At 39.5% G+C, this 23,972-nt stretch overlaps 1 protein-coding gene across 4 annotated transcripts in view; it reads right to left on the bottom strand.

The window, feature by feature from the left end:
• Positions 1-431: 431 nt before the first annotated feature.
• The window catches only part of LOC123833374 (MDM2 binding protein), a 53,492-nt gene continuing 29,951 nt past the window's right edge, over positions 432-23,972 (bottom strand). For 2 of the 4 annotated variants that reach the window (XM_045861595.1, XM_045861596.1), the window contains exons 15-22: positions 22,054-22,171; positions 16,338-16,493; positions 13,108-13,203; positions 5,658-5,924; positions 3,914-4,166; positions 3,221-3,334; positions 1,916-1,981; positions 432-1,373 (exon numbers count right to left, since the gene is read on the bottom strand). In XM_045861595.1, the coding sequence (XP_045717551.1) occupies positions 1,335-1,373; positions 1,916-1,981; positions 3,221-3,334; positions 3,914-4,166; positions 5,658-5,924; positions 13,108-13,203; positions 16,338-16,493; positions 22,054-22,171 (1,109 nt within the window). In that variant the 3' untranslated portion in view covers positions 432-1,334. The remainder of the gene's footprint in view (positions 1,374-1,915; positions 1,982-3,220; positions 3,335-3,913; positions 4,167-5,657; positions 5,925-13,107; positions 13,204-16,337; positions 16,494-22,053; positions 22,172-23,972) is intronic. The other 2 variants (XM_045861597.1, XM_045861598.1) reach the window with 1 other exon arrangement.

Here is a 23,972-nt window from a genome sequence, read left to right as displayed (position 1 = left end):
CTGCGCAGCCGCACTGCGGCCCGGCCTGCCTCTCACTCCATGGGCTTGAGCTTTGCAGCCAGCAGTATTTGCAGTGTTCACGCTCGTGCCCTCCCCGGGTCAAAAACACCACAAACAAAATGTCACATCCAAGAACCCTTACAAACCAGTGAGAAAAATTAAAATATTCAAAATAAAAACAGGCAATTAAAGAGAGGTCAATATATTAAAAAAATGTGCCCCTCACTATTTTCAGTCATCAAAAAAGGAGACAGAGACCGCTGGCTGGAGGGCATGCAAACCGGCCCCTCAGAAAGGCAATCTGGAAATATTTACCAAAACCCTTAACCACCCCAAAATCCACTCCTAAAAAAGTTATACCGAGGAAATATCAATGACGCAATAAGAAGATTCATTAAAATTTTATTTATAACAGGAAAAAACGGAAACTACATGTCCAACAACAAGAAACTGATTAAACAAATTTTGGTTCATTTGTATTATGCGGTTTTAAAAACAATATATGATATAAAACTCATGACACTTTGTTGCGTGAAAAGTAGACTATAAATGAACAGATACATAAATGCACATAAATACACATACACATGACCCCAATTTTGAAAAGGCTTTAAAAATAACTACACGTATATTAAATATTAACAGAGGTTATCTATAGATAATGAGGGCAACATTGAAATTTGTTTCTCTCTTCTTTGTATTTTCCACATTTTCCAGATTCTCCACAATGGGGAGAAGATATGTTTTTTTCTGGGAATCTGTACTTGGTCATGTTTGCTATGTCTTATTTTCACAATTTCTGCCCTTTCTTCATTTTTGATACCAAATGAACATCAGTGCTAGCTCCCAGGGGAAGCTCTAGAGCAGGGGTAAGGGAAGACCTATTTGAATTTCTTTGCCAATGTTTTCTAAATCGGGAGCAATCTGATAAATTACACTGTTGAAATACACAAGAAAAGTCATTTGCACTCTCTTATTTGAGGCTCAATAATTTAAATAGATCTAGCAACAAAGGCATTTACTAAGAAGTAAAGAAATAGCTTTTTCTATTTATTGAAATAATTAAATAACCGAGAGTAAAATTTTAAAAACATATAAAAATATTAACTTAAACAATTAAAATATGAAACTATAAAATATGTACAGAATTAAAAATACGTTAACTGGGCATTCTCAAAACTACATAAATATGGGATATTTATGAAATTCTTTAGAGATGTAACATCTCTTCTTTGAATAAAGTTTGAAATTTGTTTAAAATGTTCAACCTCAGGGAGGAAGTAGTGAAGTAATAGGTCCCCCCAATTAACAACTGTCCAAAGAGAATGATTCTGCTATTTCTTGCTTGTCTTTTCTAACACCCATTCAATCACCTAGAGGGAGAAAAAAATATGGTTATGGTTCATTTCTACTAAAAAGGTTAAGTGATAGAAAAAGAAATGAAAACTTCAAAAGAGGAAAGTAGAAATGTAAAATAAAAAGGAACCTATCAGAATCCCAAAATGTATTTTCTCTTAAAAACACATTCACTTTTCTAACTGGAGCGCACTGTCGCTTGACCCCCTGCAGAGGAGCGGGAACTCCTCTCCGGACAAAACGGCGTTCTGCTCTGCTTTCTCCCCTTTATCTAAAATCGTTTTCAAAGTGTCACTAGAAAGCAATCAAACCAAATTTTCAAACTAACTAATCAAAACGGGCTGATTTTCCCAGATCTTTGTATAATTGATTTTCACTTTGTCTTTCTTAGCATCACTCTACAGAGCAGCCTGTTAGGTCCCAGGAAACACTGCCGCGCACACGTCTGTCAGTGAGCACGTCAAAGGCTGTTCCTCCCGCGCGGATGACAGCATCACAGCTGCCCGCGAATGGAGCGGCAGTTTAACTGAACGCAGTTCTGTGGGAACACGTGACTTACCTGCAGCACATTTTTGTTTGCGGTTTTCTTCATTTCTTCTGATAGACCCCTTGAATTTTTAAGATCCTAAACGGAACAAAATACAGCATTTTACAACTTGCCCACTAAATGACAGAGACCAGTCGTTACTAAACAAACGTGAGATTATCCTTTATGTTGTGGCATCTTCCGTATGAGAAGCATTGCTGAGGCATCTGCTAACCCTTGCCCACCTAGCCATATGTAAAAAGGGATGCTGATAACCTTATTGGAAGCCCTGTCTGTGTAGAACTTATTCAATGGTTCTTTGGACTTTACAAAGGAGGATGACTGGGCCCAGCTGGTTTTTTCTGGTGCAGCCTGATCTGCGCCCTGTCACAGCGGTGGGAAGGAAGCTGCATGTAGCAGACCCCCCAGCTAGCGCTGGGGGTGAGGAGCGAGCGGAACAAGTTGCAGGCTCCCCGGTTCCCGCCGTAGAACTTGATCGAGTTCCCCTCTTTTCCACTTGGCATCTTGACCCTGCTTTCCACGCTCTGGTGGCTTCGGGGCCCGAGCACGTCAGAGTCTGTGCCAGCTGAACTGGTCCGTTTCTCAGCGGTGTTCTGTATGCCAGGCAGGGCAGGCGTTCACGCTGTCACTTCTTTCCTCCGCTGCACCGCACCCACTTCCGTGCGCGTTTTTCTCATTCAGCAATCTACTAAAAAGCAAGTCTACCTTTTTTTTTCTTTCCTCTTTTCTTGGTTTTTGTACTTCAATACTGTCTTTCTTGAGACATTTTTAGAAAGGAGGGGGATGGAATACATATACTCAATATGCAGTTTTTACCAAAAACTCACATAAAGCTGCGATTCAAGTCTAACACTCTTAACACTGGAGTTAATCTAAAACCATCTAAGTTTCAAAAAACTGTCATCTGAATGTCTGATATGTCCAATGTCTTACAATTAGCTGATAATGGATTCAAAATTAGAAACTGGGTGTGCCCTGGGCGGTGTAGCTCAGTGGATTGAGTGCAGGCTGTGAACCAAAGCATCACAGGTTTGATTCCCAGTCAGGGCACATGCCTGGGTTGCAGGCCACAGCCCCCAGCAACCGCACATTGATGTTTCTCTCTCTCTCCCTTCCCTCTCTAAAAATAAATAAATAAAATCTTTCAAAAAAAAATCAAGTAAATCTAAATATTTGAGCTCCAATTTTTCTATCTCCATTTTTAACAGAATCTGGCAACAAGTTATAAGCAATCAGTATAAAAATACTCAGTCAACACTTCGATAGGAACCTGAGAACATGACCTCGACTCTGCCGTTGGCAGAGGAGACCCCGTACCTTTAGGTAGTACTTCGAGATCTCGAAGAGACGCTCACTGCAGGCGGTGAAACATTCATGGGACTCCGTAATTCTGTGCTTCCGCAGGGTTTTAGTAACCACATCTTTCAACATCTTGAACAGAACATAAGACAGGACTGACATTTCTTGGAAAAGGTACAGAGTTCACGTGTATAAATTACCCAACCATGTAATTACGCTAAAGACAGAGGAGCTCATTAGGACAAAACCACTGGGAAGGACAGAGACCTGACATGTCTGCACGGTCACGTGTGTCACAGCGTGTCATCTGTTAGCAAGAGGTGACAGGGTTTGCTAACAGAGGAAACCAAGTCGTGACTTCTGGATTGAAATCTGAGTGTAAAAGTCATATGCAGCCGGGATGTACAGATGTATATTTATTTTCCATTACGGAAAATCTCACACATTGAAAAGTAGGGACAACATTTTATGACAAATCTCTGTCTCAAATGTCTATCAACCACCATCAAGGAGGATATATTTGCGGCTAATTTTGTTTCATTTACACACTTGGCCACCCACAATCCCATTATCCTTCTTGCACTGGATCATTTTAAACTAAATTATAGACACCATTTCATTCACACAATGTTTAGACAGACCTTTTAAATGAACCAAATAAAGGAATTTCTTGCCGTATAGAACCAAGAGAGACAGGAAGTAAACCTTTACCCGTGTATGTTTCTGTGACCTTGATTCCTTGATTTGCCTTGGTGTTTTGGATTCACACACTTGTGCCTGACCTGCACTGGCCTTTGTAGTGACTTTGGAAGTCTCACAGCTGTGAACCGGAACTGAGGGACCAGTCAGAGATAATGTTCTCTCCCCCCCTGGCTTTTTGGATGTCACTGCACGGTGGTGATGATCTGTATTGCCACTCATCTGAGAAAGAAGAGAATCTGAACTTTCCGACTTCACAAGTCTACTGTGGGGAAAAACACCAAAAACAAAGATTAAGTAAATCAACAATGAAGTCCATTTGCTGTCTTAAATGTTACAACTACATCCACTGAAACATAAACATACCCAAGAAAAGCAAACAAAAGTTCTTGCTACTACTACTGCCTTAAGTAAGCAATCAACGCATCATACAGTTGCTCCCTTAGTTTTTCAAACGAGTGACTAAGATGTAGAAAGCAATGAATGACAAAGTAGCGCTTCAGCTTATTGGAAAAGCAACAAGCGATACTGCTGTCGCCATCCCCACTCAGTCAGTTTCTCACGCTCATCAGCTAGGGAATGCTTGGTGGTGCTGTCCACAGGTAACACACCCGTCTGTTCAGCACTACTTGGGTGCTTTATAGTAAGATAATCTTACTGATGAAGAAACCATAACCTATACTTACTGGACCTATGCAACTACCTGTGCAAACAGACGAGGGTTAAAACAAACCCAAACAAAACCATGAAACTGACCCTTCCTCTAACCTTTCTAAGTGTTTGCATTTCCTTTGGCAGGTCAGGATCTCACTTCCCAAGTCTGCTAACCAGCGGGCCACGGCGCACTTTCCTCTCCGGAACACATACGTGTCAGAAATGAGAAATACTGTCACCAAGTACAGTGCCCTAAATGTTCATGGATTTGCTTTCTCGTTCTATTGGGTGTAAACAGGATCATGAATTTGTCAAGTCCTCATAAAAATAATTTAGTTATTCAGTATCAGAGAAATAGTATTCTAATATTTTTAATTATTAAAAAAAAGATTTGAAAGCTTCACTTTAATATATTTCATGCTTTCTGAAAAGGTTTCAATGTAATAAGAATTTAACGCTTGCTTTAGAGGCCAAAGACCTGAAGTTGACAAAGGGTCTAACGATATACAAATTCCATAGAAATTTGTTTATTGCATAAACTTCTAATTTCTGTTTAAGTATTTGGACATTTTATTTAGCTGGCAAAGAAAAAGTATCTAGGGAAGTCTCACATAAAGCATCATTATAGAATGTAGGCTCTAGAGCTTCGTTTGTGTGGAACCAGCCGTGTTAAAACGGCGCCTCCTGGAACCCTTCCATGGTATGCGGCGCCACAGGTGGGAGGCAGGGAGAGGGCGGCCAGCACCCCGGGGACGGCCACCCCGGGGACGGCAGAGCCGCTCGGCGGCCGCGGCTGCGGGATGAGGTCTCCAGCGTTCCGTGGCCCCACAGCCCTACGATCCACCATGTTAATGGACTGTGTATTATTAGCACATAATGCAGGAAACAGTGTTTTTTTCCAAGCCGTTTCTTTTTATAACTTGTAAGCAAATCATCCACGGCTCACAATAAAACCAAAATTCCTGGTATGAAGGAATGAATCTAAAATCTGTGCAGAAAGCAACTTAAACATATGAAAGACTTCTATGGGGAAAAAAAATCACCCCAGGGACTAAAATACTTTGTCAAGATACTAGTATTTGCATGTTCTTAATTATAACACCTTTTTTTCGGGTTGAGGCAATGCGGATCTTTTGATCTCCTTTTCAGTCGGGAAGCTTCGGTCAGAAGTTCACTCTGCACAGCTTCTCCATCGGGGACACTGCCGGGGTCGGACAAAACCGCGGGCGACGGAAGGGGGCTCAGCATCGTGGGCACTGGGACACTCTCTCTGGTGCAGGTAGTTTGGGTTTCATAACGAATAAGACGAGACTGAAGCTCGGAAAATCCCCCATCTCTTTCTAAAGATTTCCGGTCATCCAAGCAGTATCTAGAGGAGAGAAAAAAAATTTTAAATCAAAGCCCTGACTACAGTCCACTTACTCTGCCAATTAAAAAACAATGAAACATTTTGCCCTGGCTGGCATAGCTCAGTGGATTGAGGGCGGGCTGCAAACCAGGCATCGCAGGTTCGATTCCCAGTCAGGGCACATGCCTGGGTTGCAGGCCACGGCCCCCAGCAACCACACATTGATGTGTGTGTGTGTGTGTGTGTCTCTCTCTCTCTCTTTCTCCTTCCCTCTCTAAAAATAAATAAAAACTTTAAAAAAAAACAAAAAATAAAAAACAATGAAATATTTTCTTACAACGTTCTTACTTCACTTCCTAACAATTGCTGGGAGGCTGAGGGAATAGCCAGCTCCCCGCACAGTGTTTCCCAGCCTGCTAGGTGACAAGGCGGAGATCACAAAATGTGCAGTACAGGCTGGTTCCCCTTGGGCTGTTCCTGGGCAATAGGTCAGGTTAATCCTCCAGCTTATTTTCTAAATAATACAGTTGCTGCTTTAATACCTTTTAAGTCCCTACCAACCTCTGATTTCTCAGCACGGCTGATACGTAGCAACATGAAATGATGGCTTCAGTGAGAAAGGGCAAGTTTATTTTCAACACGAAGATTAAAAGCGTATCAAGGCATTCTAAACTGGCTCACCAAACACAACTCAGAATGTTTTAAATTTTTCTTTCAAGCTCACTTCCCACCTTATTGACTGACTGACAGATTTCCCTTCAGACACTGCGGCTGCCTCTGTGCATCTGGCTTCTCGCTCGGTCTGACTCAAGGGAGCAGTGAGGTGTTAGCTCCGTGCGTTTGCCTGGACTTGAAGAAGTCCCGGTTGTTATGCACAGCAATAAGCACATGAGGAAAAGCACCCAAGAGGTGTGTGACCTTGGAAAGCCCCTCACTGCCCTCCTGCTACAGCTGCGGCCAGGAAACACAGGTCACTTCACGTACTGATCGCAGACTATAAAAACGAAAGCCTTACTTTGTTCTGTCCACCTGTACAATTCCAAGATGTTCCCTAAAATCAGATTTTGCATCCATAAGCTTTTTGTTCAACTCCCACGGAGTGTGTTGTTACCCTAACATCTGATGGGGCTTTAAGGACTTCCTCTCTCCCTTGTGACATCTGCAGAGTTGATTTCTGAGAGCAAGACTAGAAGTCAGACTCAGTGGGTTAAATCGAGCTCCATCACGGACTAGCTGTGTGAACCTGATTTAACTTTACCTAGGCTCCTTGTTGCCTTGTCTGCAAAAAGAGATTTACAGCAGTCATTTCAAAGAGCTACTTGAGCATTCTTCGAACGGGGAGAAGTAGCACTAGGAACCAGTGCCTGGACCCTGCCAACAAAGTGGTTGATAAATGCAAGCTGCTGCTGTCTTTATAATTACGTCATCGTCACCACTGGGTTGATTGTCTACCACAGCAGATCTCACAGAACGCTGCTGATGCACAGAACAGCCAGGACTGGACGCAGGGCGATGACTTCAGAGCCTGACTCAAACCACCAGAGCACAGAGCCTCTTGTGGGAGGCGTGGGAAAAGCATCTTCCTCGGAGGTCAAACCCTGCCTTGAACAGCAGAATCTTCTGAAGACTTTTGAGAAATACTGACATCCCGTCTACAAGCAGAGTTTCTGATTTAATTGGTCTGGTGTGGGACCCAACCATGGCCATTTTTTAAAAGAGGTGTCTAGGTGATTCTGAGGTGTAGCTAGGACTGAAAGATCTCTGGTCTAGCCCAACAGTTCACTTCAGCGGGAGAAAACGGAGCTCCTAGGTCGGAATGTTAACTGGCGGCAGAGGAGTGACTGGAACCTAGGTCTCTCAATTCCCTAATATTCTTTCGCCAGTGTGCTGTTGAATAAAACACATCTCACTAAAGATCAGCAGCAGCAACCCTAAGTACTACTGACAAGCCCAACTTCAACCGTGGACAACTGCTATAATCCAGAGTAAAATGAAGAGCCCTAAATGTTAAGAAGGTTCTAGGCAAGAGGCAACGTAACACCTGATCCACCTGTGCAGAACTTTTGAGAAAGACACATATTTTGACTCTAAATAAATATTTTTTACTCTAAGATTTTGATACTAAAATAAAGAATTTTTCTTTTTATCCTCAGCTAAGGACATGCTCATTGGTTTTTTTAGACGGCGGGGGGAAGGAAGGAGGGAGAGTGGCGGGGGAAGAGAGGGAGGGAGAAGGAAAGAGGAAGGAGGAGAGAAGACTTCACTGAGAGAGAGAAACATCGACTGGCCTCTCGCAAGCACCCCTACAGGGACCAAGCCCACGACCCAGGCATGTGCCCTGACTGGGAACTGGACCGTGAAGACCTTTCGGTTTATAGAAGAATACTCCAACCAGCTGAGCCATACGGGCCAGGGTGAGCAGAACTTTTTTCTTAGTTTTAACATCTCTTGATCACAGCTGTCCATGATGTTAGCCCTTCAACTGAATTCTGTGCACTGTGCACGATGACTTCAATTGCCATTTAACATGTGCTCGAAATGACTGCATTATGATGCCACTGAAACACGTCACTGCACCTAGTAAGTAACAAAGGAGCAGAAACAGAGCAGCAGAGTGCACAGTTGGCATCAGTGGAGTAAAACATGCACTGCTGGAAGAAGGACCACTGCTCCGTGTTTTCTTGCAAAACAGTAACTAAATGCTTTATGTGTCCAGAGAAAAAATACCTATAAAATAAAGCCATGTTTGTCTTGTAACCACACAACAGGCAAGATACAGCCTACTATACACTAAGTGATGCCAAAGAGAGCACAAGAAACTGCCGGATCTCTTGGAATATGAAAGAAAATTCACAGCAGCAAGAGGCTGGTGTGGCCAGCTGACTGCCAGTTTGGCAGCAGAGTTTAATTTGTTGTTAAAGACAACAGTGCCCCCTACCACGGCTGGAACCCTACCCCCCAGGACAGACGAGGTAAGTGAAAAGGCAAACAAGCTATCAGTGGACATGCTCCGCTCTGACTTAGGAAACCTGGATCTGCAGCGGGCAGTTCGTGTATTTTCTCACACATCCCACATGTCAGAGTAGAGGACGAGCTCAAGGATCCCAAAGGCTTACAGCAACGCAGGAAGGGGAAACTTCCTTTGAAGTTTCTTTCTTTTCTTTAAAACTTCACTTGAATTTTGTTTCTACTCCACGACCTGTGGAACATAAATAGGCCCCCACGCAATACACCCAAATCTTCCTGAAAAAACACACTTCTGGATTCACGGTGCTCACCTCCTCAGCTTCCTCAGTTCGATCCCAAAGTCCCAAGTTTAATGAGCATAAATGTATAACGAAAACTTGAGTCACATCTAGGTTTCTTTTTTTTGCTTATGGGGTAGATAGCTAGTAGGCAAGAAGAAAATCATTCTTCTGTGGTGAATCAGAATCTCATAACATTATATGTGTATAAATTACTAAGGCTCCATATCCATTTAGGCCAATGAGGAAACAGTGGTCAAATAACTCTTAATATTTTGATATATACTCATGACAAATACATCCAAATATTATAAATGTATATGCACCAGTAAATTTTTTCTAGAGTACAGTTAAAAAGAGAGAGAGAAGAAAGCAGAAGGGAGCTGAGACTCAGAACGACCAAGTCTAACTACAGCATTTTGGGAAAAATGCTAAAAAATACAGTTAGGTGAAAGATACTACAGTCATCAGTTAAAATGGAATTATTATAGTTCATTCCATCCAAATCAGTGCTTTAGTGATTTGGATGGGCTTTTTGTAGGGCTGGAGATAAAGACACGTGCTTCGTGGGGTCAGTATTTTCACCACATAGCAAATACAGTATCAATACTAGTATATTTCTCAAGTAGAATGGATCATTATTGCAGCACTGTTTGTGTCTCAACTTTCAGACTCAAGTGACACTAAAAATATCTTAAATGCTTATTAGGTTTCACTAAGAGATTCTTATCAAACAAAATGGGAAGGACACTGCTTTATAGCTGATGAAATAAGAAACGGAAGAGCAGATATGTTATTTTAAAATGTAAAAGTAAAGAGCAGAAAACTCAAATTGAGAAGGGAAACCAAATCGTCTTATTTCATAGTAGGGAGTCAATAACATTTTATATGAAGCTATTAATGAATACTGATAGGATGTCCATTAGAATAAAAGAGGCAACCGCCAAAAAAAAACTAAAATCAAACCAACAAGACACTTATTTCTGAAAATGGGGGCTGGAGGTAGAAAGTGATCAAGTAAAGAATCACTGGTTTTTATTATAAACTTTTCTGTAATGCTTAATTCCTAGGTCTTTAATAAAGAAAAGACCTAGGAATCAAGGGAGAAAACAAATAAAAAAAGGAAGAAAACAAAAATCAATCCCGCATATCAAATTTTTATGTTCTAGACAAAAGCAGCTCCCACTTCAAGTTGACTAAGGTAAATTTAGTACAAATAAAATGTTCAATCTGTAATCACTGCACAAAAGCCTCTCCCATTAAAAACATGAATAATTTAAATAAAAGGGCTAGCTAAATTCAAGTTTATTTGGGAAACACACCTAACTTCTTGATGTGAGAAGGAAAACTATAATCTTCCCAAGTAAGGTCTTCCCTCAAACATCAGAACTGAAAAGCTTGAACAAACAGCACTTCTTACCTTTCTATGGCTCAGTAGTTATCTTCGAGTTGCCTGTTGTTAACAATTTAAAATTCTGCACGATTCAGGTTTAAATTAGCATTTCATAAGGGAGTCCTTTCAGAAATGATCCACTATTGGATGTTGTAGTTCCTATTGCTCATTTTAAAGTCCTCAAATCCCACCGTCTTTTCTACACTCAAACAGAGGGGAGTTTAATGTCTTAGTTTAATGCCGCGTGTTCAATTATGTTGTTCCCTGTTACTGCTGCGTAGTATGGCTTTGATTACATATTCCACCTTATTAATCTCTTCTATTGTACACCCAGGCAGTTTCCAGATGGGGCTATTATGAATAACACCGCTCTGTATATGTTCTTGTACAAGCCTTTTTGCAAAGTTGTTTTCATAACACCTAGTAATGGAATTTCTGAGACACAGGGCCTGAGTATGCTTAGCTTTATAAGAGCCTGCCAGACCCTCTTCTGAAGTAGATGTACCATATTATACTCCCACCAACACTGTATGGGAATTTTGACTGTGCCATATACTTGCCAATATTTATCAGTCTTTTCAACTTCAGCCGTTCTGGTGGCAACACAGAATTTAATTTTATGGATGTTCTACATTTTATTTAACCAAGCCCCTGAAGTTAGACATTATTTCTATTACTTAGTATTTTAAATAACACCATGAATAATACCCTGCACAAAAGCTCTCAGTATAGACCACTAATATTTTTGTTAAGCTAAATTAATCAGATGTTATTAACATTTGCAAATTTTTCTATTCTACATTTCTTGCTAAGAGCACTTCTGATATTTATGGCTTGACTTGCTATTTCATTGTGTGTAAAATTGGAAATATTTGCATAGAGAAAAACTATGCTTTTTGTATGTTATGCAAATTCTCCCACTACTTAAAATAATCTTTCAAGTCTCTTCTCTACAAAACAAAATGCAAACAAACAAAACTTTTGCTCTCCATTTCAATACATATAACTCTTCTAGACACTTTAATTTTTCTTATTTTAATTTACTGGATAGAACATGCAGAACAATGGTTTTTTAAAAAGTGATGATTGCTGGTATCTTTAATTACACCTGACTTTAATGGGAGTTTCATTTTGATGCTTGAAAAATAAAGTAACTGAAGATTTTGCCTCTAATGTCACACATAAATATACCTTAAATAAAATAAATCTTATTTAAACATAGTAAGGAACCTAAATATCCCTAGAATGACCTGGTGGATGGGTCATCTGTATTTTCTCAGACTGCACTACTATCCACCCAATGTGCTTAAGCTAGAATAGAAATATTCAAGAAATTCTTACCTTCTTCTTTCTCATCCCCAACATCTAACCGGTTACTCAAGTTCTTAACGTAGCTCTTAATTTGTATTTTCCTACCTGTTTTCCCTGTCTTGGTAGTATTTTAGTCTTCCAACATCTCTTGTTTAAAATACTTCAGTTTACCAAAGGGCAATGGGATTTCTTTCAATGTAGCAAACCCAAGCATCTAATTTCATGCTTTAAAATAAAGGTTTTTCACTGCCTTGAACATAAAAATCATTTCCCCTGCCCTGTCAACACCGATCTTCATGACTTCATGATGCAGTCTCATTACAATGCAGGACGCTTACTCCTTTTATTAAAGAACGAAAATGCTGTTTCCTCTTCCTAGCATCTGCACCTCATTCACCCCTCAAACACTCCCTTTTTGCTGGGTAAACGCCGAGTCGTTCTTTCAAACTTGGTTCAGACATCTTCTTTGAAATTCTCCGACACTGCTCCTGACATTCATTTGTCCCTTCCCCTGGGTGGTTACATGGCTGTATTTTAACAGTATACTAAAACCATGGGTTTCCAGCTTACAAGCCAATCAAAAAGAGTGTTTCCATTGCTCACTGGTAAACTTAAAAGTTGCTTCTTAGGGACTAAGGTAAAATCCAGTCCTTTTCTATTTTAACTTATGAAAAATCCACATAAAATAACATCTTGTTTTAAGAGTGTGAAATATTTTACAAAATGAATCACTAAGGTCTTGACAATTCATCATAAAACATATTATCACCATCTCTATGAAAATGATAGATGTGTTCTCAGAAACCGCTCACACCTTCAAGCAAGAGAATCCTTTGAAATTTTATTCAAACAGATCAATTAAAAGTCTAAACAATGTGCACATAATGAACATGTTACATATGGGAACACATTTCATCTAACGTGTGGGAGCAGTTACTGTGATCAGTGACCCGGGAGTACTGACATGACCAACAGTGTAAACACACTCACAACACAGGAACCAAAATAATTCTGATTAAAATATCCAGTAACTAAACTAATAATAGGATGTTTAAATGCTATAAAACTGATTAATCAATAACCTTTTTTATAACAGAGGACAAATTATTTGTGTGTGTGCTACTTTGTTTTTCGACAAACCTTCTCTGTGGCCCTCTCTCTCAGTTCACACCACTTGATTAACTCCCCTGAAACTCACATAAGATGAGCCACATCAACCACACACGGAAGAGAGAAGGGTGAATAAAATACTTACTCAATTCCATGATAATGACACACTGAGGCTTTTTCAAAAGGTAAAACTCGAAGTTTCCGAGGACTAAGTTCGGGGGTCAGGACAAAAGTCTTTTCCCTGAAACACAAAGTTTTTTATTTGCATTTAAAGTTTGTTGAGTGAGAAAAAATTCCAGAAAGTGTCTACATAAAGAAATCTGATTTCTTTCAGTACAACTGAATCTTACCTGGGATAAACAGGAAGTTACAGCAGGAAGGGTAATGAGAAAAGAAAGCAGAGATAGGCCTGGATTTTGTCTCTTACGTTTTCTATGCCTCAAGTTTCTTAAATTGTAAGTTCCATAGTTCACAAAACCATTCTGAAACGTGAATAAGTCAAGAGTGGGAAATGATCTGTAGTGGAAACTCAAGAAACAGCATTATCCTAGTGGATTTTTTTCTTGATGTAGTGAACTAATGTTTATGCATTCAGTTAAATTCTGTTTGGGGAGGAAGAATTAAAGTCAACTTGAATCTCTGGTGATGAAGGAGGGACTCACTTCCTCCTGCTAACACAGGGAGGACCCAGACCTCTCTTTAACTGGGAGTGGGGTCATCCCGACACCTACTCTGGGAGCCAGCAGCCTTTAAAATGTCAGAGAGCACCAGAGACTAAACACTGCCCCCGGTTCCTCTGCGGCAAGCTTCCGGTCTGCGGGTATGCTAAAACTCCTCACGTGGTGGTGATCTTACGTACAACGTTTGTGTTCCACCGTGCCGTACGGAGACCTGCAAGGGTGTATCAGAATCTCAGGGAGAAGGGCACTGCAACTAGGTGCAGCTCTCCTGGTCATTCTCACAGGTGGCCTTCTCTCCCGCCTGAGTCGGCAGGCACAGTCTAGTGTACTGGCTCGTGTCCCAGAAGCTCAGACGGGCTGATGGGAATGGGAGAATTCTGCATCAGTGGTCTTTACGTAGAGATAAGAACGAAATAGCAGGGTTTGAAGTCAGAAGGTTTGGAACTGGTACAGAGAAAGGCAAGTAGATAGTAAAATATGAAAAATAAATTTTCTTTCACATTCCCCCTGTGGCATTAGTAATGAAACTGCTCACTTGTCACTGAAAATTATCTAGGGTACTATAGCAGGCATGTAAAATTATTACGTTAAAGTGTAAGATATATATATATATATATATATATATGTATGTGTGTGTGTGTGTGTGTGTGTATGTGTATATATGTTCATTAATAAATTCTAAAAACCAGAGTTTACATGCTAATGCATCCACTTGAAGTGTTCCACAAACACTGACACCACTAAATGGCAATGGCCCTGGTATTCCAATGACTGACAGGAAAAGTGAATGACTTCACAAGACAGAATCACTTCAGGTGCCTGTCATTTTACTTCTTCCCTTCACCAGGCTGCATTTCATTTCCGATTTCTAGTCTTCTTAGCAACTTTATTTTTGTTTAGTTTTACTCACACCTTGTTCTTTCTAAAAGAAACATTTTAATAAATATATATTTTGCCAATATTATGCCTGAGCTTTAATTTAATATAGCATTTATAATGGCTCCTTGCATAGGTAGACATTTAACAGGAGTCCAAAGGTCCTTGATTCGCTGCTGTGAAAGCTCACCCCTCAACCTTAAACTTGATAGAAGATATATTTGATAATGATGCAGTGCTTTACTAACATCAAGGAACTGTATCAAACTTCCCTACATAAGTTACTTGTAAACTACAGGAAGAATTAAATATATCTCCCCTGCAACGCTGCGCCCAGAAAGACGTCCAACCACAAGAGGGCCGACCCACACAGTCAGTTGGGGGAGGCCCATTTGACTCGGCCAGTTCGTGCCCAATGTTTAATGGGTAATAACCCAAAACTAAAGAGATGGAAACGTGAACCACGTTCTGCTGTGCGTAACGTGCTCCCATGTGTAACACACACCCACGTTTTCAGCCCAAACTTTCAGGAAAGAATCTTGTTTGAATTTTTCAATTCAATTATTTATTTATTTATAGAGACTTGTTTTTTTTTGTATTATAAAGGAATTTTAGCATTTATTTTTGAACATATGGTACAAGAAACTGTATGTAAAAAATAATTACAAAACACAAGAACAGATACAACAAGGTATAGGAAATTTTATGTTCTGATAACAAATCAGTACTACCCATGTATAATGCACATCCTTATTTTTCCCTCAAAAATTTGGGCAAAAAAGTGCACATTATACACGGCAAAATGTGGAATCTATTTCTTTACTCTCTTGATTCCCACAAAAAAGGGTACCAATCTCTTGAAGCTTGGAGAAAAAGATAATTACTCTAAAATTACACAGTGTTTAGGTCATTGAGATCAGTAAGTCACTGAGACACAGGGTCAAATCCTCCCGTTTTCAAATTGTCTGTCTCTCTCTTGAACACACACATGAAAGCAATAAGCTCTAATATTACTTTCGATGTGTAAATACCATCCAATAGATCCTTCCCAAAATTTAGCTTTAAAATCAGTATCTGCCAAAACAAGCCTTTACAAAAGTGATCAAAATGATCTACAATTGTTAAGGTCCGTTGGAAGGGTTTTCAAAATAATGGATTAACAATTTAAAAGAAAATAGGGTTGTGAATAAATTATTCAATTCTTTCAAATACTTGTGTTTTCACCTGTTTTTTTTTTTAATCAGCTGTAACAACTTCCACTTTTTAATAACTAGTAACTTAGCAGAAATTGTCTGGGAAGTCCAATTAGTTATAAATTATTCATGTAGACACTGAATTCTTACTTGATAATGTTCTAGTTTCAAAATAAAAATTTATTACATTTCCCCTTTCTCTAGTTGAAAGACTGCTTCCTGTACCATTCGGCATGACTGACAATGTCATGACAAGTACACAGCAGCAAAATCAAAACGGGAAAGGAACACGGAAAAGAGAATTAGAAATAAGTATTTGCAAGTCAAATTATAATTTTTTTTCAAAAAGTACCATCCTTTGTACACAAAGTAGAAGCTACTGACTTTTATCAGGAATATGCTGAGGCGGCTTTAATCGCTTCTGCGTCCCTTACATGCAGCACCATAGAACACCGGGGCCTTTGGCTGCAGTATAATGTGAGGAATTAAGGCCAACTGATCAACACGGGGATCACCGTGCACATTTTGCCTACGTGGCACAGGGCGTCAGGGAACTGGGGAAATGCGATGCATGTGTTTTGTAAGTGATTTTTTAATTAACTGGAAAGTATAACTGTATTACTTACCCCTTTTGAACCTGTAAAGGTTGAAGGTCTCCAACTGGTAATCCGTCCGAGGTAAAGAATTTCAGCAACTCTTTAGCATCCAATAGTGTGATCGAGTCCCGCGCACCCTCTTTGTGGCCCAGCAACTGTTCGGATGAACGAGGCAACAAACCAGCTCTGGGAAGACAATGTCACGTAGGTTTATTAAAAGTCGATGAGAACTCACCATTGTCAGGAAAACATGACGTGAGTGGAAACCATAAAAACGCACAAAGAAAACTGAGGAACTACACATTTACGAAGAAAAGAAAATCTTTACAAATCATTTAGTATCAAAGTATAGTTTTAAAAAACCTATAGATCACAGTGAAACTTCCAGTGACTATCAGCAATGCTACTACTTCACTAAAATAATTATATTCTTTATAAATGATGGCATGATCAATCATTTAGTAGTATGAAGTCATCAAATTTGTAAAAGTTAACCCAAAATTCGTGTGTTCTGAAATGTCACAATATTGCAAATTTTATGGGTAGAGACTGAATGTTCCAATTTTCTAGGAACTTGAAAGATTACCTGGAGCACAACCGTGAAATGAGAGAGTAATCAGAAATCTCTCTGAGGCCTCGTGTAGCCTTGATCACGACACTGCACAAGCAGTGAGCTGTCAATGCGCCTGCAGTAACACGCAGGGCTGTACGCTTGTGCAACTATTTTACATACAGTGTATTCTTAATCCTCACACATTTCCTCAAAAAAGACAGATCAGGTCTTACTTCAAGATTAACGTAACACCTGACAATGAGCACTTTTTGAAGTGAAAATCAGCATACCAAGCCTACAAAACCAACCAGTATTCCCACTTTCCAGATAACACACAGCAGTTTGCACTGCACACCCAGAGTGACAGAGCAATCACACCTGAAGAAGTAAGTACACTGACTCTGAAGTACACTGAATTAGGTGCTGTTTCTACCCTATCACTCTATTTGTAAACCCAAAAGGCTCTCAGTACGTTATAAAAACCTGAAAGAGAAAAACACTTCAGTTTCAGAGAATTTTAAAGGTTTTGTCAAGTACTAAGGCACAGACCGTGCTGTGGCTCTGTCACCAAAGCATGAATAAAATCTTTCAGTAATGGCACAGGAAAATTAATTTCCTGACTTCATATCAATTTAACTATTTCCTGATTATTTTACTACTCAGATCAAGCATTTTTACTGATAATTACATGATTAAAATGTCGGCATTATGGGTTAGAACTTACATTGCTATACATTAAAGATCAATAATGTTCTGATGGTGTTCCCTTCCCATTCCTTTTATTTTTAAACTGAAAATATAAATCTAATAAAAACAGACAAGAAAACACTCAAAGATGTTCCATGAACTTTATATTCCAGGAAGGCAAGAACTGTATTGTGAGTTGAATTTAATTTCTATACAGCTATTCTCTAGTAGTAACTCACAAAGGTTTCTTAATGAAAATTACTCTCAATCATTTCACAGGCTGGATGTAACAGGGAAATGTATAATTTGCATTTATATAGAATCCTGGACACAAGGATATCAGAGCAATTTAAAAGCCCGTTTGTGATAAATTACACTACCAAATATGTTTCAGGTTAAAAACAAAGAAACAAAAACCAAAACACTGACAATGCTTTATTTTGCTTGGTGTTTTCAAGCTTACAAAGTATTTTTTCTTTAATGAGATACACTATCTCATTAAAGAAAATGAGAAGTAGGACTGGTATTGTCTTCCCCATCTTGAAGATGGAGGCCACAAAGTCAGAAAAAGGTGACTGTGTTTGTCTAACACCAAATTCTAACGACTTCTAAATTTTACCATGTATTGGTCCTCAGTACTCCAGTTAAGCCCATTTTAACACAAAATAAATTGTTAAAGCATGCAAGATAACTTTTGTCCACAACTAAGAATTCAATGGTATCTCCCATATTTCGAAGTGCACACAAATATTGATTGAGCATTTACTTTGTAAATCTCGTAAGAGTTCAATCTCGCAGAGAGAGTTCACTGGTGATGATTCATAGATCCACAACCACTGCTCACGATGCAGTGTACAGATGGACTTGAAGTAGGAGAAAGGAGGTGACGACAGTGCAGAGAGATAAACATACCAATGTAGAATGAGTAGAAAAGGTGTGATAAGATAAGTTTTATGGAAGAATAACACAGTCCTTGGATGCTTAAAGAAGGAAGATAGCAATGAGTTGCAGCATTTAAAAAAGGCTCACGAGAAAGCTGGTATTTGGTTAGACTTTGAATGACAAATAAGCTTCCAGTTCAAGACAGTGGATTAAATACACACATTAATCGCAACAACTGAAATCACAATGTGGAAGTACCAGACACTAAGCAGACCAAAGAGTTCAACAAAATCCAAAAATTTATAAACTAGAGCAAGCGTCTCAAGGAGAACTGGAGATAAACCTACACAACACGGAGAATCCGTCTTCTCCGTCCCAGCCCATGAAGCCACAGCAACCCTAATCTTGGGCTCACAGGGGACCGTGGGCAGAAATCAGATGACATGTTTCAAGAATACTACGGGAGCACCTGTTCAGGTACCACCCTCTCCCACCATACGTTGCCCTATGTGCTTCCCTTCAAATTTGAGACAAAGAAACTGCTCTCAGAAGATCCAGAACCAGGTCTCCGCCTCTGTGTCTGTATGATGCACCCAGAACAAATCCCCCTAAGTGCTGGGTGAGGACCAAGGCTGCCTGCCCCAGGGCGCCTGCAGGAAAGCCTGTCAGGCATGCTCCCCCTCCCCCAACATTAAATCAGGCTGCACTAGGTCAGGAACGGGCCCACACACACATGGGGACCGTACTTGCCAACTACTCATGCAGAGCAGCCCAGTACTAAACTCTTAGCTGTGAACAGACATAAACCACTAGACACTAGAGGAAAGCTACACAGAACAGATGTTCATCAAAGGAACCCCAAAAAAAAAAAAAAAAAAATCAGATCCAAAAAATAATGAGATCACTTAACAAAAATATAAAACAAATTAAAAGACTCTGATATTCTTATAGTATTTTCCTCAGTTCTCATTATCAATTAAAAAAATAGGTTACTAATGAAAAAACATGGTAGGGAACAAATAAGAATTACTAGGAATTTAAAATATGACTACAAAATATTTAACAGAAAAAATGAAAGCAAAGGTCAAGGAAATATCCTAGAACATAAGGTAGAAAAAAGATGAAGATATAGATTATTGAGAGAAAATTTAGAATGAAAAAAATCAATCCAGGCCGTCTAATGTTAGTTAAACAGCTATTTCAGAGATAAGAAAGAAAAAAAAAACAAAATGAAAGGGAGAATATTCTCTAAGAAATAACAAAAGAGCCCTGGCTGGTGTGGCTCAGTGAGTTAGTTGTGTGTCGTTCTGCAAGCCGAAAGGTTGCCAGCTTGATTCCTGGTCTGAGCACATGCCCGGGTTGTGAGCCAGGCCCCCAGCTGGGGGCCTGTGAGAGGCAACCCAATTGATGCTTCTCTCCCGCATCAATGTTTCTCTCCCCCTCTTTCTCCCTCCCTTTCGTTCTCTCTAAAACTAAATAAATAAAATCTATAGTAATAATAGTAAAAAAGAAATAACAAAAGAGTATTTTCCAGAGCTAGAAAAAAAAATGGCATAAGACTAAAACATCTCACCATGATGGCCTCATGTAATTTCAGAACATTAAGCAAAACAGAAAATTCTAAATGTCCTGGAGACAGAAAGAAAACCTACCTATTACAGAACAACATGAGAACCAGCACCAGACTTCTCAATAAGATACGAGATCCAAGAAAATAGAGGCTTAACCTAGAGATGGGATCAACAGAAGTGCCAGGGTAACAGTCACGCAGGTGGAAAGGGCGAGTCCCAGTTAGAGCAGGTGAGAGAGAACAACCTCAAGAAGAGAAACAAGTGTCTACTGCAAATATCACAAGGCTGAGAGGTGGAAGATGGATTCAAGTGAAGAGACACAGGGGTGTAAACTTCCTCATCTGTCACAATGGGGAGTTAAAGATACCGTCTAAAATTTATCAACACGGAATTGAAGTTCTTTTGTGAGTAACCTGTGCACCTGCCCTTTTCGCACTCTTCTTCCTAGATTGAATTCTTCCTGCTGATCTATAAACACGAGAAATCTTCGAGGTGTAATCTTAAGTCTTCTTTTATTTTCTCTACATGGTTTCACAAAGTGATCTTAACCACTAGTGTATATTTTAAAACCCCTTCTGATACCCCCAAATCGACTTCCAGATTTCTCCCCCAGTCCACTTGTTATGTACACATGAGCCATCCACAAGCAGTGATTTTTAACTGGTGAGCTACAAGAATTTTTAAAACATGCAATACCTGACTATTTAGTCAAGGGCACTGATCTCCTTTCCCTTAGACTGTCAAATAAAAAATGACAACAGCCAACACAACAACAGCCATCCTGCTGTGTGAATGCTCTGTCTTGAACTATAAATATACAGGTCATATAACAGAGCTGCATCTTATTGGTCATGTTGTATGATAAAGTTGCATCTGATTAGTTAATTCTTGGTTCCAGAGATCCTTATATTCAAGTATAGGCCTGATTTATTTTAAAAGTTATTTTGGAGCAAAAAGGGGAGGTAATTACTATTTTTATTTTTTGTATCAATCAAAATTCTACCTTTTTTTGGTCAGATCAGCAAAATACATGTTTTTGGTGAACTACAGAATTTTAGTAATTAGTTCATGTGCCACGAGGTGAAAAAGGGTGGGAACTGCTGCCACAGAGCAAACGTGGCGCCCAAAGCTGTCCTTACCCCAACTTCCCCCCAACCTTCCCCATCCCATAGGGGAGAATGCCACTCACTCTGTGGTTCAAGCCAGAAATATAAATGATCTTGGATGCCTCTCTTCCCCCTCCTCCACATCCAGCCTATCACAAAGTTTTATTCCGGTTTACCACCAAAATATACCCAAATTTGTTTCCCACTACTACTACAGTGAGAACTCAAAGTTCTCTCTCACGTCGACTACAGAAATGACATCTAACTGATCTCTCTACTCCTAATACTTCCTCCTGCAATCTATTTGCCACAAAAGAGCAAAAGCAATTTTGTAAAATCAGGTTGCATTAGACTTTGGTATACAAAAGCTTACCAATGCACTGACAATAAAATCCCAAATCTATGCGATCTATAATGCACTTCACTCACTTATCCATTAGGTCTCAGCTCAGAAGTATCTTCCTTGAAGAACGGTCCCTGACCATCCAACCTCAGCTACATTTCTACCACTTCCCTTCCCTCAAGGAACAAAATTATTCTACCATAGTCTCTTTGTTTCCTTCACTCACTGTGCATAATTAGTTGGTACTCAATAAATATCTGTTGATATGTAAGAACAAAATGTTATAGCCAGCCATAAATGTTATCAACACAGTGCTGTATGTAGAATGTGACTTGCAGTCCTTTGGAAGAAAGCATTGGGAGATAGTCTGAAAGCCATTCATGAAAACGTTCACTGTCATTCTGTACACCCGGAAACCACAAGTAGAAGGCAAGGGAAGGATATTTTCTTGATGTACTATTCTGTAATTCTATCTATCTCTCCATCTGTCTATCTAAAGCATATAATTCTTTTATAATAAAATTATAAAAAACTAATTATCTCAAAAACACAAAGTAAGAAGTAAAAAAGTTCACTTAAAAATACTGAGCTGTTGAAATATTACCTTAATTTTTGTTTAGCCTTTTCAAATGTTTCCAAATTTTGAAGAGCATGCCTTTCTGGCCATTCCAGAGGATTGGTTTCCATTAGACGTGAAGAGCTAGGTTCCACGGGACGGGTGTCTAAAGAGACAGAAATACACATAAGCACGGAAAAGTATCAACGGACTAAATTCTGCTCTACAAAAACGTGTGCAAGTAGATACACGCACACATCCTTGTGGTGTGGTGTGGGGGGAGGGGGCATCTGCATGAGTGTGTATAAAGGCAACCTCGGACATTAAGGTAAAGCTATCTCTGATGGCCTGAACTGTGCAAAATGCCAGAACAAAGTTTTTTTGAAACAAAAAAAATCACTATTAAGCTTTATTTATTTACTATCTCCTCATAACAAAAGCACATCACTCGAGGCATAGATCAAACCCCACAATTCCTAACAAACAGTTCGGTAACTGTTCTATCCTAGTTAGATTATTCTCTTCAAAATTCATATTTATTTACTTAACTGACAAATACACAGCATTTACTTCATACAAGGCAACTTCCTAAGCAATTTATAAATAATCCATTTAAACCTCACAACAACCTATGTCATCCCTAATTTAAACATAAAAACAATGAGGCTCAGAGTGGCTAGAAAACTTGCCCAAGGTCACACAGCAAGCAAGCCGCACACCTGTGCGGCCAGGATTCACACCTGTTACTTTTGCACCAGATCCCACGCTGTGACCAAGAAGCTGTGCTCTCACTTACTGGACATATCCCCCAGTTACACATGTAATGAGACACTGCCTCTAACATCTCTCAGATTACTCCACACAGCTATTTAACTCTGGTAATGATGTGAAACAATGATGAAATAGTAATGACAATATAAATAACGGCTTACTAATTTTTTGGCATTTATTATGCTCTAAAGCGATTTACACGTATCGACACATTTAATCCTCACAGTGAGTCTAGTGAGTGAGTAACCTTATTGTCCCCGTTTTAAACAGGAGGAAAGAGAGGCATGGGGAGGTTGAGCACTTGCCCACAGACATTCCGCGAACCAGTGACAACACTGAGCCTGGAGCCCTGGCGGTCCAGCTCCAGAGCCCGGGCGCTCGAACATGGCCTCTGGAAGCCACGTTTATGTTTTGCTTTCCAAATAGATCAGAAGTCTGTAGAGAAAGCCAAGAACCCGAAATTTTACCTCTTTGTGTACCTTCACGGTGTCAAAGAAACAAAAGGTACTCAACAAGCATTATTGCTAACTTGACTTTTCAGTCAATTTCTTATTAATCTAAGGAATAAAAATGATTCTTCCAAGGTAAGAACAAAAACTACCCTGTACATTTAAAATGCCAGGCAACCTCCAAATGCTTTTTTGTTACATCTCGAACAGCTTCACCCTATTCAAATCCAACCCAACAGAAATCAGGAAAAGAGAAAGAAATGCAAGTTAATATAGAAATGATTTCCACCTCCCTCAGTTAAGTTAGGAGACTGTTCCCGCTACAGTGAATGGCAAAGGTGGAGCATCTACTACGTGCAGCTTTAACTACACTCAATTTCCTGTGTAGGCTCTACACCTTATGAAAAAACACAGCTAAATAGAAATCACCCATCCCAGCGGCTTAGAGAGAGTAGTATGGATCACCCTAAAAGCTTCTCCTTCCACTCAAAAACAATGATTACACTGAACATGCTTTTTAAAGGAAGTAACCAGAAAATGTTTAATGTTTAAATGATTAGAAATACAGCTCATCGTATATATACACACACACATACATATGTATATATATCCAGTAAGTCTTCACTTAACACCATCAATAAGTGCTGCAACTTTAAGTAAAATGACATAATTAAACCAAATTAATTAACATGAACAAGAGTTAAGTTTCTATGGCATTTCGGCAACATAGTAATGAAACAACATTGA

This window comes from Phyllostomus hastatus, unplaced genomic scaffold, assembly GCF_019186645.2.
Source record: "Phyllostomus hastatus isolate PE091 unplaced genomic scaffold, TTU_PhHast_1.1 phas_scaffold_21, whole genome shotgun sequence".
Lineage (NCBI taxonomy): Eukaryota > Metazoa > Chordata > Mammalia > Chiroptera > Phyllostomidae > Phyllostomus > Phyllostomus hastatus.
The sequence above is the reverse complement of the archived record's forward strand: the minus strand, read 5'-3'. Positions and strand labels throughout refer to the sequence as shown.